This window comes from Cydia pomonella, chromosome 19 (assembly GCF_033807575.1).
Source record: "Cydia pomonella isolate Wapato2018A chromosome 19, ilCydPomo1, whole genome shotgun sequence".
Classification (NCBI taxonomy): Eukaryota; Metazoa; Arthropoda; class Insecta; order Lepidoptera; family Tortricidae; genus Cydia; species Cydia pomonella.
In genome coordinates, this window is record NC_084721.1 from 4054292 (window position 1) to 4072843 (window position 18552).

At 36.8% G+C, this 18552-nt stretch overlaps 1 protein-coding gene across 1 annotated transcript; it reads left to right on the forward strand.

Annotated features, from left to right (window-relative positions):
- The first annotated feature begins 4084 nt into the window (after positions 1-4084).
- Positions 4085-18497, forward strand: LOC133528186 (uncharacterized). Its single transcript, XM_061865451.1, has 7 exons — positions 4085-4238; positions 13168-13271; positions 15007-15279; positions 15862-16015; positions 16391-16534; positions 17300-17504; positions 17999-18497. Exons 2-7 carry the CDS (start codon positions 13202-13204, stop codon positions 18185-18187), a joined length of 1035 nt encoding a protein of 344 aa, XP_061721435.1. The 5' UTR covers positions 4085-4238; positions 13168-13201; the 3' UTR covers positions 18188-18497.
- Positions 18498-18552: the final 55 nt, after the last annotated feature.

An 18552-nucleotide genomic window follows, 5' to 3' on the forward strand; every position in this document is an offset into this window, starting at 1 on the left:
GAATACCTGGGGGCCTACCGCGAAAACCGAAATTCGCAAATTGCGGGGATCTTTCTCTTTTACTCTCACTAAGACGTAATTAGAGTGACAGAGAAAAATGCCCGCAATTGACGAACTTCGATTTTCGCGGTAGGCCCCTGACGTCTTTACACTACAGTCGTGCCCAACGCGCCTTGGACATAATTATGACGTACGCTGTCACAGTAACCTTACACTATGGAAGGTAGGGGTAAGAAGAACAACCTATGTGTATGAAAAGTGTCCATAAAAAAACTTTAGATAGGCGCCACAATACATTGCGAACAAATTTTTCAGTTAGATAAAAAAAAACAATTCACTGACAGGGCACTTCACTCCGTCAAAAACGTCTTAAGTTCACGTCATGTCCTTGTGCTTGCGCCATCGGAGATCTCGAACTATTATTTACAGCTGCCAGCTGGACACTTTTGCAACAGCTCTCCCTTAAGAGATTGTTCTCTTTGTTACTTCTACCCTTCATAGCTTACAAACATACAAATATATAACACTTTCAAGTAAGGATTAAATTAGCTCGCTTGCGCCCGGGACCTTGGCGTGTCAGTGACGTTTTTGTTTATAACGTAAAGGGTTCAAAGGGTTAAATTACGAATGTATCAAAATAGTTCCCCATTCTTTATCTGTTTTCGTGCACAAAGCAATAAGCGCCTGTACGAGATTCACAAGCAATGTGCACCAGGGCAGAAGGCTTAGCCAAGAAGATAACCGTATATCGACGCCCAACGAAAAGAAAATCTGCGGCACTAGCATCGTTTTTATCGCCCTTCGTGTCATGCGTTAGTAACAAAAACAACCCAAAAATTATTTGTCAACGTATTTTGGATCAACCTGATGTATGGAGAGTTAGATCAAGCTAAGTTGGCATCGATTTTGATAGCCCAGACTGTGCAAGTGTTCAAAATCGCTGCAAGTTTTCGCAAGCAATCGCTTAGCTTGGTCGAACTCTATTAAATATGTAATATGTATTACTACTTACTTGATATGCGAGTACTAGATCTGTAGTATTTACTACTTATAGTCGGTAGTAAATCTGCAAGTTTATAAAATGATTTTTAACTAATGCTTTCTTTTATGATATCTATATGCCTAGGTATTAAATTTAAGGCCAATCCAAACGGGATGATTAAATCGACCGACGATTTGGTCAGGAAAAAAATCACTAATTTTAGTTTTATGGTAAGACACGAGCGCTCGAAATAAGAAAAATGCCCCTAAATGTGCATACTAGCGTCGAACCATTTGATCGGTCAAAATCTTATTAACTTAATCAGTATTGCGATGGAGGAAATGCCGCCAGCATCCTCGGTACAATGCCTCAAGGGCCTATTTTAGATATAAGCTAGTTATAGTAATCATCTGTATATATCCATTATGTATATTGTTATTGACGTTATTGTAAATAAAGGTTTTTTTTGTTTAAGTTTAATGAACTTTAATCAAATTAGAACCATATGAGATCGGCGAGCTAATTTCATTTTCGCATTGACACCACCTGATTTGATCAGGCAATTTCATCAGATTGGGCGAAAATTGTCTACGTCTGTACTGGCCTTTACGTATATAAAACCTTAAAACAAAATAACTCAGAACTCAGTATCTTTTTGTTTCCCATTTCTTTGCATGTGGCCTCTTATGTTTGAAATTTCACGCGTACAGGTACCTACATTTACCCTGCCGTATAATTAAGAATTCCGTAAAACGCTGCAACTTTGCCTGGATTTTGACGTTTTTTTCTTATATCTGTGAACCTATTTTTCATTATGAGTTTCATGAGTATTAGTCGGAAAACATACCCTATGCCTTACCAGATAAGACTCAAATCTTAATACCTAATCATACTGTATTTCCGATTTACAAGCAATCAAAGTGGCAGGCAAAGTTGTAGGCCTAAGACGTAACTTTGCCTAGACGGATATCTCCATAAATAATGTGTTGCTATTTGCAATAATATTTACTCTTGTGCATGAGACATTATGCTTGTCCCTGGCAGTCAAATTATGGCCATAAGTTTAATACTTTTTTTTTCACATGCAATAGGTAAAGTTGTAGCAGGTTCCACAAACTTTCTATACAAAAATATCGTTAACTGTAGGGTTGTGCCAAAAAAATATTGTTATTAAAAAAATCTATTTATATTGTTAGTTACAAAATAATCAACAAACAAATGTAATATAATGTTGTTTGATTTCTTTTTCTTTTAGTATTTAATAATTTGAACTTATTTTAATTTTTTTATTACAAGTACATTGCAGATACACTATTTTGCTAATTTTCAGTGCATTATTATAGTGTAAAGTTCTATTTCATTGTAAAGTTCTAATCACCCATCACCTTTGAACTCCAATTGTAATCGATCTGACACCTCACAACCCAGATTTCGATAAAAAAGATAACTGCAAGACAAATCAAATGAGCCTAAACACAGTGGGTTTATTATGTGTAGTTTAGAAGTTGCTATTTTCGGTCTCCATCATCAGACCATCTCGATGGTACCATAAACATTGCATTGTCACCCAAGTTACATAAGTATGTCAAACACCTCAATTGGTCGCTAATAAGTGGTTGACAATTGATTGTAAACATACAACATAATTATAATACAATAAATATACAATTACAAGTAACTACAATAGAAATATAATAACAGATTGCAATAAGTTTTTTTTTTATAATTTTCATTTTAATACCCATAAGTTTTTTTTGTTAACGTTAGTTTATTATTGCATTGTCAGCAGATCTACATAGGTACCCACACAGAAAGTCGGCGAAAATCGACTTGCAAAATTTGACTTAAACAAACAAACATTGCAAGTTAATAAAAAGCTTGTAATAAATAAACTAATTTAAGCAGTTTAGGCAAGCTTATTTTTACTCTTTTCTGTACATTTATAAAATTCAGCTAGTGACAGCCCTAGACCCAGGCAAAATTGTGTCATTCAAGTTTCCAAAACACTGCCCAATATTGCCTAGTACGTTATTATGCTGAAATCATGTCCTTTTCTTGAAAATATTAAACCTACGGGAAATAGACAGTCTTTACTTACCCTGGGACGTTACCACTTCTCAAAAAACACCTTTTTCGTAGATAAAAATTCAAAAGTTGCGAGACACTAAAAAAATGTTGCCCCTCACGCCGACTTATGATACGTAACTGGCGGAGCAACAATGGAGTTACCATTGTAAAAATATGAAATATGTGTTGCCAGAATAATGAATATTACTATCAAATGATAAAAAACAAGAAAAAACTAAGCAAATTCGAGAGATCGTAATTGAAATGAAATAGGCAAAATTGAGCTTAAATGGCAAAGTTGCAGCATTTTACGGTTCTGGTGGGATCCTGAACTATCCGGAAAAAGATATCCTAAACATACAAATCTACGTTCGTATACATAGTTACATACCTACAATATAAAGGGAAATCTGGATTAACGGTAAAATATAGTTCGTGTCATCGATGACGCGCAGATTTGTCAAATCTAACCTTTAATAACATGACAATACGAGTCAAGACGCGTCTTCATAAATGACACGATCTACAGAACATATGCTCAAAGTGGACAGCCGTTGTGAAATCGTCTTTATTGCTATGAAGATAAGAGCTCGCAAATAGTTTTGGTTCTTGAGCAATTACATATATGCTATGCATAATGCCGTGTCTAGACTGGATATATACGAATATCTACCTATAAATACACGCACCATTTGGTGTAGGTATATAACTATATACCTCAAACCCATTATACCCACCAAAACCGAATCGAAATAAAATATAGCGTGGCTGTGTTACCATGACATCATGTGGTTGAATCACGTAAACAAATGGCCGAACTTCCACATATATAGCTGTCCTTGTCCGCTGCACAGTTTCACAATTGTATGTTTTCGTTGTATCTCTCTTGCATCTGTATACCAATCGCATCACGAGCGCGGAAGTCTGATAAAACCAGCGAAAGCGTGATCTTAAATTACGTTTGATTGTTATAGATTTTGAGGTCACTGCTATACTAGTTGTATACGATGATATTACGTATCATATCGCTATTCTATTCGACCAAAGTTAGTCTACGCGGTATGCGTGAAAAGAAAGACGTGTATCGATTCCACCCGCGAATTTTTCCAAATTAAGACCGAATTTTATCAATTAGAATGTGAATTGTTATCGGAGTGGACTGCGTGATATTTAAAAGGATTTTAGTGAGGTTGGTACAGTAGAAAATTTCTATAAAAAATAGCATTTTGTCTAAAAGCTCATTAAAACTACGGTGCAAAACTTATACATCATTTATATCGAGGGCAAAATAGAGTAATTTTAAAAATATTCCTAATTAATATAGTCAAGAGATATTAGTACCTATAAATATTAAGAGTCACGGCCCGTGAAGTCATAGCTATCCTTGGCTTATCCTTGACCTTGTCTCGACACCATGCTTGTAAGAGTTGTAAGCTTAGCTTAGTTGTGCTTAGGATACGTTACTCACTGAATAATAGAAGAGGTTTAAGTATGTAAAAATTTGTCATATTCATATCTCCGAGGGCTACCTACTTTTATATGCAGCTTTCTTTCTGACGAAGAAGTAAGCTCTCAGGGTTAGCTCTTCTTAGAAACCTTTCCTTACATAAATCATAAATTTAATCAAGTAAAAACTGTAAGGGTTTGTTTTTGCCATTTTACTACGGAACTCTAAAAAGGGGGGTTTACGAAGGGGAACAGGACGACAGGGCTTAAGAAGGGGAGGATAGGTATATAAGGAAACTTTTAAGCTATTGCATAGCTTCTATCGCGGGCCTTGAGCGCGGGGACTTTTTATAATCGTACGGATACATTATGTGATCAGTAGGTTACCATACCGTAAAGTGCCAAGAGCTTGTAAGGTATATTTAGTTGACTAATAACAGACTGGCGTGAGGAGGAAATCGATTTTCATGCAACGATAAGAGTTAGTAGACGCAATCGAATATACCTGTTTCAGGAGATCAGAATATATTATTTATACTACGTCGGTGAAAACAAGCATACGGCACGCCTGATGGTAAGCGGTCACCGTAGCCTGGACGCCTGCAAATCCGGAGGATTGCCGACTCTAACACTCCGCAGTCCGCACTTCCGCTGAGCTCTGGCAACCTTACTCACCAGCAGGAACACAACACTATGAGTAGGGTCTAGTGTTATTGGTGTTAGGTATAATTAATAACAAAAGCTTAAGGGAAAAATATCGCATAAAATTTGCACAAAATTCCCCGCGTGTTTTGTCAAGGAAAAAAAAATTATTGTACAGTTATTTAAAATGCATTTGCGTGTACGAATAAATTACAGCGAATTATTATTTTAATTCTCCATTCATATTTGATGAAATACCTATATATCTGATATAATTTTGAAATATTTTGCTTACTGTGGCTTCCAATTTCAATAAAAGCCCGAGAGGTAATAAAGGTAGAGGTAAGGAGGTAGGAGTCGTGGATTAAAAAAACTATTTATTTATTCTTCCTCTCCACAAGAACACCCAATTTATAAATCTTATAAGAACTGTAGGTGTTGTACGTATGCCAGATGAATCTTAGCATCCCCTTTCGCTGAGAGAAATCAATTTCGGCAGCCGGTTTGACCTACTTGAGAATTCCTTGCCCTAAAAACGTCCTAACTGTTTTGAGAGGGGTGTTGGGATGGGGAGAGGCCAAAACGCTTAGACGGTCGTTACGTAAAGAAGAAGCCTTATTATTTGAATACCTACCTAATTATTTTAATCTGTGATGAGTCCTATTACTCCTATTCCAAAACGCTAAAATTAAGCCAAACTCAAAAATATTTATAGCTCTCATATTACAAGTAATACCTACAGACCCTTTAAGGGCAAAGCAATTTAGCGTTATAAATACCTACATATTTTTTAATATTGTACATACTTAAAATTTATTTTATTAATTACATTGCATTGCACAGCCATGTTGGTAAACTTAAAAAAACGTTGCTAAACTTAATAAGGTTTAACTCGTTTAAGAAACTAACTAATCATAATAATGGATTAATAAGTGTTCAATCACGTTACTGAATTTGCTGTTATTGAATGAACGAATGTAGGAAGTCGAGAAAATCGCAAAAAATGTAACTATGTAAGTATGTCCCATCTTAACAATGTAACTATTACAAAAGCATATAAAAAATCTCATTATTTTTCTTATTACAGCAGTTAATTTGTATTCATTGAGTTGTGGTTATTAAAATGCAATGAATGCATCATTGTTGCTGCCGGGAGCTTTAAAATGCCACATCATTTCATGGAAACCGTATAAAGTTACACCGTTTTTCTAATAACATGGCGAACAACGTTTTACGCGCAGTGGCGCGCGGACCTATAAAAAACCGAATATCAAACCAGATGACGTCATGCCGGCTAGTTAGATTATGAGACGAACGCAACAATGATTCCGACAAGATCGTATCCCATGTTAACAGATATTTTAAATTGAACTCTAAGCTACGAGACACAAAGACCTATTAGGAAAATGCTTTAAGTAGGAAAGAGTTTGCTAAAGCGAATAAACTTTAGACAGAAGCACGGTCGTAAGTTTGTGAACTGTTATTTTTGTGTGTTTGTTTACGAATGGGGGTATTGAGGTTAAACATTGTGATGTAGGGAAATCGAAAACACCTAGAAATCGAATTCGTGAAGTGCATTTCTACGAGCCATTTAAAATGTAGATATTCCTAAGAGACTTACTGAGAACCTACATAGGTACACTTTCCTAACCTACCATTACATACAGGATGCGGCTAGACTACCTACGAATTATACTCGTATTACCGAGTCTTTATTAACGAAGTCATATTTAAAAGGCATAAAGTTTTAATTGCCCATAATTAAGTCTCTTATGCAGATGACCGTCGTGTATTAATAAACATTACATACATTACATTGTTTCTAATTCGGCTAATTTACATTCAGATATAGGTCGATCTGACGAATTAGGTATAATCTCTCAGACGACTTGTTTATTTTGGGAGATACGTTATATGTAGGTAATGTACGTGTTCGGCTTTCATTTTGGAAGTAATATATCTAACTATTTATTATATTTTATTTATACTAGGTACCTAATACCTAACTGCTATATGGCGTGTATTTTTATACGACCGCATAATAAAATGGTAGTTAGTTTAGACTTAAATGAACACACTTTCATAGGTTTTATAAAAATTGGATGACCTTTATGTTTCCATATAAAATAATTCAGCAAGCAATGTATCACTAATGTTACGTTTTGAGTATAATACTTAATACATTACTAATGTACACACACATACACAATACGTGTGTAATATGTGTGTATGTGTCACATTTAGTGACGCGACGTCACAACTGTCACAAGTGACTAAGTATGATGTATATTGCCGCTTGAAATATTTTCAAAAATTAATTTTGCTCTACTGGTAGTTAAGCCTGAATTTAAAAACAATATTTCGGAATTGTTTTATAGCACTAAACCCTACTTTAAATTTGCGGTTATATCAAAAATACACACTATAGACGTTGAAAACAATGGCACTTCTAAGGTTTATGACAATAAATCTGCCAAGAGCATGTCGGACCATGCTCAGTGTGGGGTTTTGTAATTACCATTCAAGCATCCAAGCATAAGGGACTAAGGGAGTAATACCTTCGCAGCGCTTTATACGTCTTTTTACCAAGAAGAGAAGATTTTTGCAATAACTCAAAAACGACTGAAGTGATCACGTTCGCTATAATTTTCATTTAAAGAATTTGTTAAGCTCGTGTTTCACGATTTTTCTCATATTTTTTACACCCATGGTTCAAAAGTTAGAGGGAGGCACATATTTTTTATCTTTCGGAGCGATTATTTCCGAAAATATTAATTTTATCAAAAAATTGTTTCCGGAGATCCTTTTTCAATTTGAAAGACCTAGAGTCTGTGCGGAAAGAGAAGAGTCATGGAATTTATAGGGCCAATACATTCCACGATTCTTCTCTTTCCGAACAGACTATATCAACTGATACCCCATTGGATTAAACTGATTAAAGCAAAAAAAACATTTTGTATGGGAGGTAGGTACCCTAAAACAAATATTTTTCTGCTTTTTATTTTACCGTTCTGTCGTCATGCATGATTTATGTATCCATGCCAAATTGCAGCTTTCTAGCACTATTAACGATCACGGAGCAAAGCCGCGGGCGGACGGACAGACGTACATGGCGAAACTATAAGGGTTCCTTATTCCTAGGTGACTACGAAACCCTAAAATACTTGCACTTTTTTATTATCTTCAGGGATACTTTGTTTAAACGATGCGACATATTTGATATTAAATATTATTAATGCACGATGACTGATTAAGTAGTTTTTATATTTATTTTGTGTTTAATTACTGATGAACAATGGTTCCGTAGGTTCCGCATCTCCGGCAGTCACATGCGCGATACCTACGCATTAAGGTAACTCGTACGCTTAAAAAGCAAAATCGTCTCTTCTAAGTTCTGTATGTAAAGAGCCTTCTTTTTGTCAGTAAATAAATACCTCACCGACAAGGTTTTGTACTTTACCAAAATTTGAGTCTATAGTTTCACAAGATTTTAGATTTAAATACTTACAGAGAAGATACAATTAATTAACTGCTATTAGCATTCAAACTTAATTTCGTATGCCCTTGGGCAGGACATAGTGGAACAACCTTTCTTTTTTACCATCATAAGCAATAACATGTTGTGTACACCTATGGTCAACGAATAAAGAATTTGTATTTGTAAGCCCGAATGAATCGGCATGAATCGGTGCTTGACCATTTAGGTTCTAGGGCGCAGAACTACTTAATGTAATCCCTCAACAAACCGTCGTCGACAGCTCATTCCGCGGCCAAAGTAAATTGCAGAGCAGAAAACGCGTGACACCACATTTGTCATCCCGAGCGTGCCATGTGTCATACGTCGTGTCGTGTAAGCTGGTGGCGAGAACTAGGGCAGCCGGAGCTGGCGAATGGCCAGGATTCCAAAGCAATGCTAAAATCAATCCCTATATTCTTGATTAAACAATATTTGGGTCATAGGTACACAGCACGTCTCTCTTCGAGATGTCGCAGTTAAATTGTAAGATTTGGCATTCTACAAACGGTCTGGTTGTTTGAAGGTGACCATGGTTTGCTGTTTTATCAATTTATATAAACTTTTACACCACACCACCATCCACCAACATCATAGCCACCAAAATCTCAAGGTCACCCAAAACCGAATCAGAGCACCCCTCTATCCTCGTGGTCTTGTCTGTCCTACCCCTAGAGAGCAATTGTGAAATCGGAGGCGCGGAGGGAGAGCAGCCCTCACCCGCCGAGTGCTTCGTCACGCGAGTGCGGAAGGGCTGCTCTTCCGCAGCGCCGGAGCCACCCAGATCAGATCCAAAGCCAAAGTGGTGGCCAGCCACTTGAAGGGATAAGCTCCATACTGGATGAAGTAGGACTTGGTATGAAAGCTTAGCGTGATCCAATTGTATGCCATCAAATAAAAAACAATCCGGCACTGACTCTTGTGTGTGTCTTATCCCTCCCAACATGTTACCTAACCGTGACATGATGTCATAACTTACGAGGGTCATAACGCGTCGCCTTGTAACTGCAAACCATTTTTATGACCGAACGACACAAATTGTTACTCTAAAGTCCTCGACCTCGTCATGAGTAGAATACAGAAGCAAGATTTTGCACTAAGATGATAATACACTCTGTACAAACTAGTCACTTTGTATTGGAACATGCATACAGATACAATATGATTCGTTTTCGTTGCTCGTGAGTGTACTTTAATACCTACTGCTTTCGTATGTACAGAACTAATTTGCTTGCACCCACGCCTGCTTGAGTAGCGAATCACGTATATATTTAAACAAAGACTTACGAGTATTCTAACCTTGAAAATGATGTTTGATTTTTATTTACTATTTTTGTATTTACCAGATTTTTTAAATAGTTACCTATAGGTATTAGGTACTTAAAATAGACACATATTTATAGGGCATGCGTTGTTTACTCACAATAAAGTACCTTTCAGGTTCCCATGATAAGACTAGCAAAAGCTTAAGGATATTCAGCGTAGCGAGAGTTTTAAAAGGCACTAAGTAGATGAAATTATTGTAAATTATAGATAGGTATTTGTATATTTTGTAGACAGTAAGGTTTGAATTACAAGACTTTGCAATAGAAATCGTGAGGAAACCTGCATATATCTGCAAATAAATTCAAAGGTGTATGTGAAATTCTTAATGCTACTAAAAATAAATATGATAAATAAATGACTTGAAGCGCTTTAAAATTTAAAACTGCAATAAATTACAGCCATCCTTTTCCTGCAATCCTGATTACAAATGAGATTATTTAGCCTCATTCAATGTTGACAATCGTATGAATATCTCCAAACATTCTTAAATTATTTCCCGTCTGTGCACCATCACCTGCCATCTTGGAATTTCTACTGAATAAACTTCGAATGAAAATAAAATATGTAACGAGGTCCTGATAAATTATGGCAAGTTGACATGTAGGTACCGGCCTTTACTGGAGTGACGTTTTATTATACACTTTATGTTAAGGGATTAAAGGTGGTTTTCATATGACTACGTTATACACTCGGGGGAACGATTATCGGTGTATTTTTGTCCTTGAATGAACAATAGGGAAAATATATACACCATTGTGTCGATAACAAACCGTACCGTGAATTTAGGGATATGGTATTATGTTCACGAATGTCAATGGAAACATGGTTATTTTTTAACGGGAAAATTGCCGAAGTGGTGTTTTGTTTTGAATAGTTTGAGCACATATCAAAACGCGTCAGCAAAATAAACAAAATATTGCCTGTGTCAAAAGGAAAATTTAACAAGTATCATTAGCTTCTGTTAAGTTATGATTCATAATAAATTATATGAAATATATTTGATATTATATGAATAATTCAATTCAATTCATCTAGGGAGATCCATGTAGTGTTAGCACAGTTCGACTAATCTTAAAATTAATTTAGGTTAGTGACATAGAATTTACAAATAATTTGATACACACATGGCACATTAAGACAACACGAAAAGTAGTATAATAAATAATATTATGAAATAAATAAAATAAAAGTTAAGATAAGATAATGATTTATTTGCTTAAACATGGTAAATTTAAATTGACATTATCATTATAACAATGATAAATAATAAATAAATACAAATAAATATTATAGGACATTATTACACAATGCTACTTTAAAAACTTAATTATGTTTCAACAGGTGTATTACCTACTGATATTTAGACGATTAAATGTGTAAATAGCATAGTGGTTGGTATTATATTTCTTTGGTTTATTTTATTTCAGTATTTTTCAACCTGTAAGTCTTGACCTTTTGACCCCCAGTAGGTTCGCAAAAGCTCTATCTCTATATATAAAGTGATCGCGCGGGCTCGGACCGCAAATCATAAGTAAGAAAAAAAAACAAAACAGATTATTACATATGTACATACTGGTGTATGTACGTAATTATCTGTGTCTAGAGGACAAAAACAAAACAGATTATTACATATGTACATACTGGTGTATGTACGTAATTATCTGTGTCTAGAGGACAAAAACAAAACAGATTATTACATAGGTACATATTTTGATGACCGGACTGGCCTAGTAGGTAGTGACCCTGCCCATGATGCCGATGGTCCTGGGTTCGAATCGCGGTTAGGGCATTTATTTCTGCGATGAGCACAGATACACAGACAGACACGGGCACAGACAGTTGCTCCTTTCTGTTGACCGTTGTCCGAGTAACCACAACCTGGCTTACCGTGGGACTTAGTCAATTTGTATAAGAATATTCCTATAATATATATTTAATTATTTATTTATACTGCTCTATGTATGTAATAAAAGTAATAATCTGTGTCTAGAGGCCAAAAATCGCGAAAAAATGCCAAGCCAAAGGGGTCACGTCATATTTTCATCGGGGTTAGGTTGATAAATATTGTTGTAATTAAACGTTTAAGTAAATTATTAGTTGTATGTTATGTCAACTCCCCGTAGCTGTAAATTTAATTAACTCTCTCCTGGGGGACCTTAACGTTACGTTAACCAATTGTCACGTTGCACGTTGCGTTCATTAGCGAGCGTATTAACAGTTGGTAACACTTTCTTTTTTAGACCTTATATACTTACAATAAAGTTTAAATTGGCAGTTAATAATGTCGACGATGATATTGGGGTTGACAGGGAAATTAATAACTCACCTATTAAATATTAGTAAGGCATATGCAAATGTGTTTCATTATCGAATCGAAACTGTTGTTTTATTTTTATTTTTTGTAGATTAAAACATTTACATATTAATTATGAATAGGTAACTAAGTGGGCCTATTGCTCTCTAGGGAGCACGAATTTTCATTATTTACCTACTTAAAACTTTCACGCTCCCCAATTATACCTTGCATTTGTCTTGTCTTGGGGTCAGTTTAGATAGAGCTATCTAAAACCCAGGGTCACTTTTGGTAGAGGGGACCATCGTGGTAGAATGTTTGCGATCCCACGATGCTCCCGAAAACGGCAGGAGGGTTAGTACATACGCCCACAGGTGTCCAAACACTCCAGACCACCACTAAAGTCCCCTATGGCCTGGGGGATGATGCGTAAATGCATGCGTCAAAAAAATATGGCTCAATTCTTAAACTCATGTAAGTCAATGGGCTAAATATATGCACATTTATCCAACTAACGTACTATATACGTACGCTTTTTAGCGATAAGACCGCCTGTTGTTTTCTTCTTCTTAATGTGTTGTATTATTTATATTGTGTCTGTATTGAGGGGTACAATAAAGAGTATTTATATTGTATTGTACATAGGTACTAAAAATCGAATAGAATTTCTCAATGGTCTCATGACTTTAATGCAACCCGTTACTAGATTTGACTAAAACCTATATTCTGACGGTTATCACTTATCGTTGAAGACAAAATTCGATGATTACTCCGAAAAGCTAAGATACTCTAACATTGACCTTTGTTTGCTCCATACTGAACTCTACACCATGTGTACCTAAACTTATGCATCATTATTTATTATGTCGATCTTCATTGATTGCAAATATATTACAGAATGGACACCAAATGAAGGAAGAGCCACAAAACGATGGCGATACTTATTCACGACTACTACGAGCTGGAGGAGCGGGCGGGCAAGCACCTCAGAGCGTGGAAAGGTAGGTAACGTTCTGACGTTGATTCACACATTTTTTGCGCCTATAAGTATTTTTTGCGAAGTAAGATTGTCGTGATAAAAATAAGGTCAATGTTAATAGGTTCACCCATTTTAATAATTTCTGTGATAACTAACAGTTAAACCAATCAGTTTTGTGATTGTAAGGATTGTAACAAGTCTACAGTCGCTCTTAATTTCAGATGTGCAAGATACAAAATGTAAAAAAGTTTTATTTGATTACTTATTCCTTAAAACAATCACTAGAAATAAAGGGAGCGTTCACTTGAGGTTTTTTTAGAGGTGCGCTTCAGTAACAGTAATCTACTCGTTGTTGGGAGGTTCACTGAAGTGAAACGCAACGTGGAGTTGACATGCTTTTTATTCCCATTTGTATAATATTATTCAGTACCTATAATAACGAGGTGACTCGTGAAGCAACAATTAACACGTCGCACGCGCAGCAAGCTTTTATTTATAAATGATATGACCTCACCGGCCACGCCTCCGGGGCCCGCTGTAGCCGAGCAAACAGTGATAACACACCTCAAACGTGGCTATATTAAGTTAGTCATTTCGTTATGAATTTATTATACTTTTTCGTTTAATTTAAGGTGATATTAGGCAGTTTAGAGGCAATGATTAGAAGATGACTGTGATGAAAAATCAAAAAAACTTCAGACGGACAGACAGATAGACAGACGGACATGGTAAAACTGAACCTAAGGGGTCCTAGTTGATTACGGAACCCTAAAAATACCCATTTCTTTTTTAAATTTAATATAATTTTACTGGAAGTTATTATTTCGACAGAGTTGTCTAAAGATAAGCTATCAATGTACTTACATCGAAAATATCCTATATTTGTAACAAATATTACCACAAATTATCTACTATAGACACGTTGACTGATAAGTCTTTAATAGGTACCTTTCTGCATTGAGTATATAAATGCTAGAGTCAGACCAAGATAAGTTGGCAGCGACTGTGACATCCCAGACAGTGCAAGTGTTATTTTAAAAGTCAAAATTCTATGAAATTATGACGTTTACTTAACACTTGCACAGGCTGGGCTGTCAAAATAGCTGCCAACTTATCTTGGTCTGACTCTAGATTATATATGTCAGAGCTTTTGTATATTTATTAAAACTGGAACGGACGAAAAGAAATACATCTCTGCTCCAAAAAACTTGTTTGTGTAGGCAATTGTGTAGTGCACACCAAGTGCATTTATAATCTGCATTCCCAAATTAAATATCTACAATTTGCAATAAAGATACAGTCCGTCCGGTCATGGTCCGGTCCTAAAGGCCAGTCCAAATGGGATGATAAAATCGTCCGTTTCGATAAAAAAAAAAATTGGCGTTACTCCAATTTAATCACCAATTTCAGATTAAATTTATGGTGATATTTGAGCGCTCTGAATTAAAAAAATGCCCCCAAATGCGAATTCTAGTCGCAAATCGGCATTCTTGTGTCCGCACCTCCATTTTATCGGTAATATCGGTCATAATCGACAATCGAAATCGGCGAGCCAAATTGGCGTTTGCGTCCGCACAACCTGATTTAATCAGACAAGTGGCGCTCACATAGGCGAAAAATTGTTCCCGTCTTGACTGGCCTTAAGGCATAAATTAGGTGGAAGATATAAAAGCATTTATTTCTAGATTTTTAAAAGAAGTAATCAATTTAGTTTACCACTTCGATTACCTAACTAAATAAAATATTTTCTGTTCCAGCATGGCACATAATAATCTACACATTGGCAGCCGTATTCGGCATCCTAAACTACGTATTCCTGCACAACACAATGTCGATAGTAGACGACCGCTGCGTGCTGGGAGCGCCGCAGATAGTGCTCAGCCAGGTTCTTGTTTACAAACCGAACCTAACGGCTAATGAGACTGCAGTGAATGAAGCTCAACCTACAACCGTCCCTTTTAGTACGACAGAAACTTCGAAGAGAAGAAGAAATGCAGACTCTGATTTCGCAGACGCTATTGAAAAATATGGTAGGTATACCTACATGGCGTTTACTATTAGCAATGTAACAAGTATGTTGACAACAGTAATGTAAACGTTATTGACTTTGAGTCTGAAATGGACTGATTTTTCCGGCCCGTTAAATACAAACTACTTAATGCACTTGGCAAACTGCCAAACCGAAGTAGCTACTTATTTCTATCTTGCTTTGCTCAGCCAAAAGCGACGAAATTATTACTTATTTGTTTTACAAAGGGGTAAAGTTATTTTTCAACCGCTCGTGCTAATATTGATACCCGAGCAAGCGAAAGATTCTAAAATTAAAAGAAAAGTGGAATCTTGAGCGTTGCGCAGGTTTCATTTCAAGGCACGAGGGTTAAACAAACTTTTTCTCCGAGTGAAACACAAAATTTTTCACCACACTAACGCGGGGAAACTACTATCTATATAAAGAGTTGGTGTGGTGAAAATATTATTACAGTTATATTGCATTGCATTTTCGTCGTCGACACCTAGCGTCAAGTAACGGATTTATCAGTACAGCTACATGACAATAGATGGCGCGACGAGCGAATTATTTACCTATTTATTTATTTTTATATTTTCCTTAGAAAAGCGACCGGCGCTGGATCTGATGAGGACCTTCTTCGCGGCGCGGACGGACTGCGAGTTCGTCGAGTACATGCCGATTGTCTCCACCGTGTTCGCGCTCGTGTGGACAACATTGTTCGTCATGTGTCCTGGTGGTGGGCACGCTCGCTTCGGGTGAGACACTTTACAATGGATCTATTATGCGCCAGTTCCCTGGAAGTATGCTGACGATAACGTGGCAAAAAATTGTACGCTCATGGGTCCAGATTTTTATATACAGTATTTACTTACAGAGAAATAACACAGAAAACCGGTTGGTATTAGGCGCGAGCTATTAGACGGGGAGCTAGCCCCGAAAAATGGTACATGATTAGATAATGAGAGAAAAAAAATTAACAGTTAGTTTGAGATAATATCAGGCAGCTGGCTCCCCTTCCTCTGCTGGCCCCGATCCTCTCTGTCCGAAGGATCGGCGGGTGTTTTACATGTCCGATAAGTTAGCAATATCGGCGTTACTTTATGAGGAAATTAACATAGTTATCTGACCAGGCTCGCCCAACCGTGGCGCATCCTGGCCCCAGCGCTGGTGTTCACGCTGGTGCTGGTCGGGCTGACCGGAAGCAGCTTCACCCAGACCAACCGCGGGTTAAGAGAGTTCTGCTCGGCGTTCTACAATTACACCAATGCTACCACGTAAGATCAATTATAAACATAATCCTGCTTGAACTAGACCATTTATTTTATTTTATTCCCGATTCCTCCCTCCTATTCCCTAAATAAATCTTTCGCTAGCGTACAGTGTCAAACAAAGACTGAAACCTAAAATAAAATGCTCCAAGAAAAATGTTAGTATACCATTGAAGAATATTTGAATGATGACACTTTGCAAAACTAAAATCAAAAGAACATCACAATTATTTCATTTAATTTAAATTTTATTTTTTATTTTATTTCTTTTTTCATTTTATTATCGACTATTATTAAGCTTTTACGATAATTAATGATAGAAATCATAAAATACCTGAGAAATGCCGCATGAATCCAATTTAATTAAGATGTCTATTATTATAATGAATTTACAATGTATTCTAAAATTATGTAATGACAAGTTTAGTTTAGTTTAGTTTATTATTTGTAAATAGTCACCACTAGTATTAAGATTATTGCCATGCCCTAACAGGGTGTCATGTACCGACTATGTAATGTTTTAATACCATCCTATGTACAAATGAACATGGACGCAATAAAATATATGAAATATGAAATAGATTAAGGCTATTATCGAAGCGGTACTTTACTTAGATATAGACTCTAGGTGTGGCGCAATCATACTGTGACGATCCCCGTGTCGGTAGCCGAGAGCAAAGTAAGAGGAACTGAACTAAAACCATAAACTAACTTTTTTGATTGGTACCTACTTGCAGTCCTATAACGCCTCATATCGATCATATTTTCCAGTTGCTCATCAGTAAACATATACATGGAGCGCTCCTGGAACGCCAGCTGGAAGTTCGGGTCCCGCGCCGAGGCAACACGCGCGGCCAGCGCCGGCGTCTGGGTGTGCTGGGCGTGCGCGGCCACGCTGCTCATCATACGCTGTTTGACTGCGCCCGACTTTCAATTGAAGAAGACTGGGGTATATCTGGCGAAAGATCCTGAGCAGGTGAGCAAATTGTGTTTTCATACCAAGTGCTACGTCAAGTATGGAGCTTATAGCCCTTATAGGGATCTGTATGCGTTCTTACTGCCAAGTGTGTGCAAAGTTAGCGTGGCCAGAGTCTAAGTTCGCTTCCGTTGCCAGAAAGACTAAATAAGAGAAGTTTTCTAGATAAAACAGCAGGCATAGGGCGAAGCTTTGCCTTTCTAGAGAACCCCTAGTATAGCTTGCGTTGTCGCTCGAGATTATGTTACCTATGTCAAGCGCAATTTTAAGTATGCAGTCGCGTGCGTGAGCCAGGTCAGGTCTGGTCAGGTACCTATTTAGCGCACTATTTGCGAATCGTTCAATAATTGTACGCTTGCGTTTAATACAACGATGTAAAGCGTGAGTACAACAGTGCACGAGGTGTTCGCAAATGGCTCACGAGCCTGACCTGGACGTACCTTGGTACGAAAATAAAGTAGGTATATTTATCAAGAACTATTATTTTGTTTTAGAAAATAACGCCCCACCTGCTAAAATCCCGACGGCGCGGGGGAAAATCGCCATCGCCCAGCAAGTCAGTCCGCTCAGAGCCCACGGCCACGACGGAGCTGGTGACCAACGTGGATGTGGAGCAGGACTCCACCCCCACCTCACGGCTTGGTACGCCTGTGCCGCATGGCGAGAAGGATTCCAGCGTGTGACCTCAACCACAAGAGAAGGGTATACAACCAAATGAACGACACTGAAAAGTGTAGTGTGATAACCCTGAAATCTCTTGTACCTATAATGAATTTTATGAACAAACTTATAAGCTTTTTTAGTTTATGATGATACAAAATTAAAAATGTACTTAAAATTTTAATATCTACGTGTTATTCTGCCGAATACTAAGTGAACAATAATTTTAAGTTTTAATTTTGTATAGTTTTGTTGACGATGATGACTATAAGTAACAGTTTTTTTGTATTTAGATTTAAGTTTAAAAAATAAAAAGATTACACAGTAAGTAAATGTCTTTATCATAATTTTACTTTTTAACCATATATGCATCAGATTGCAGAAAATC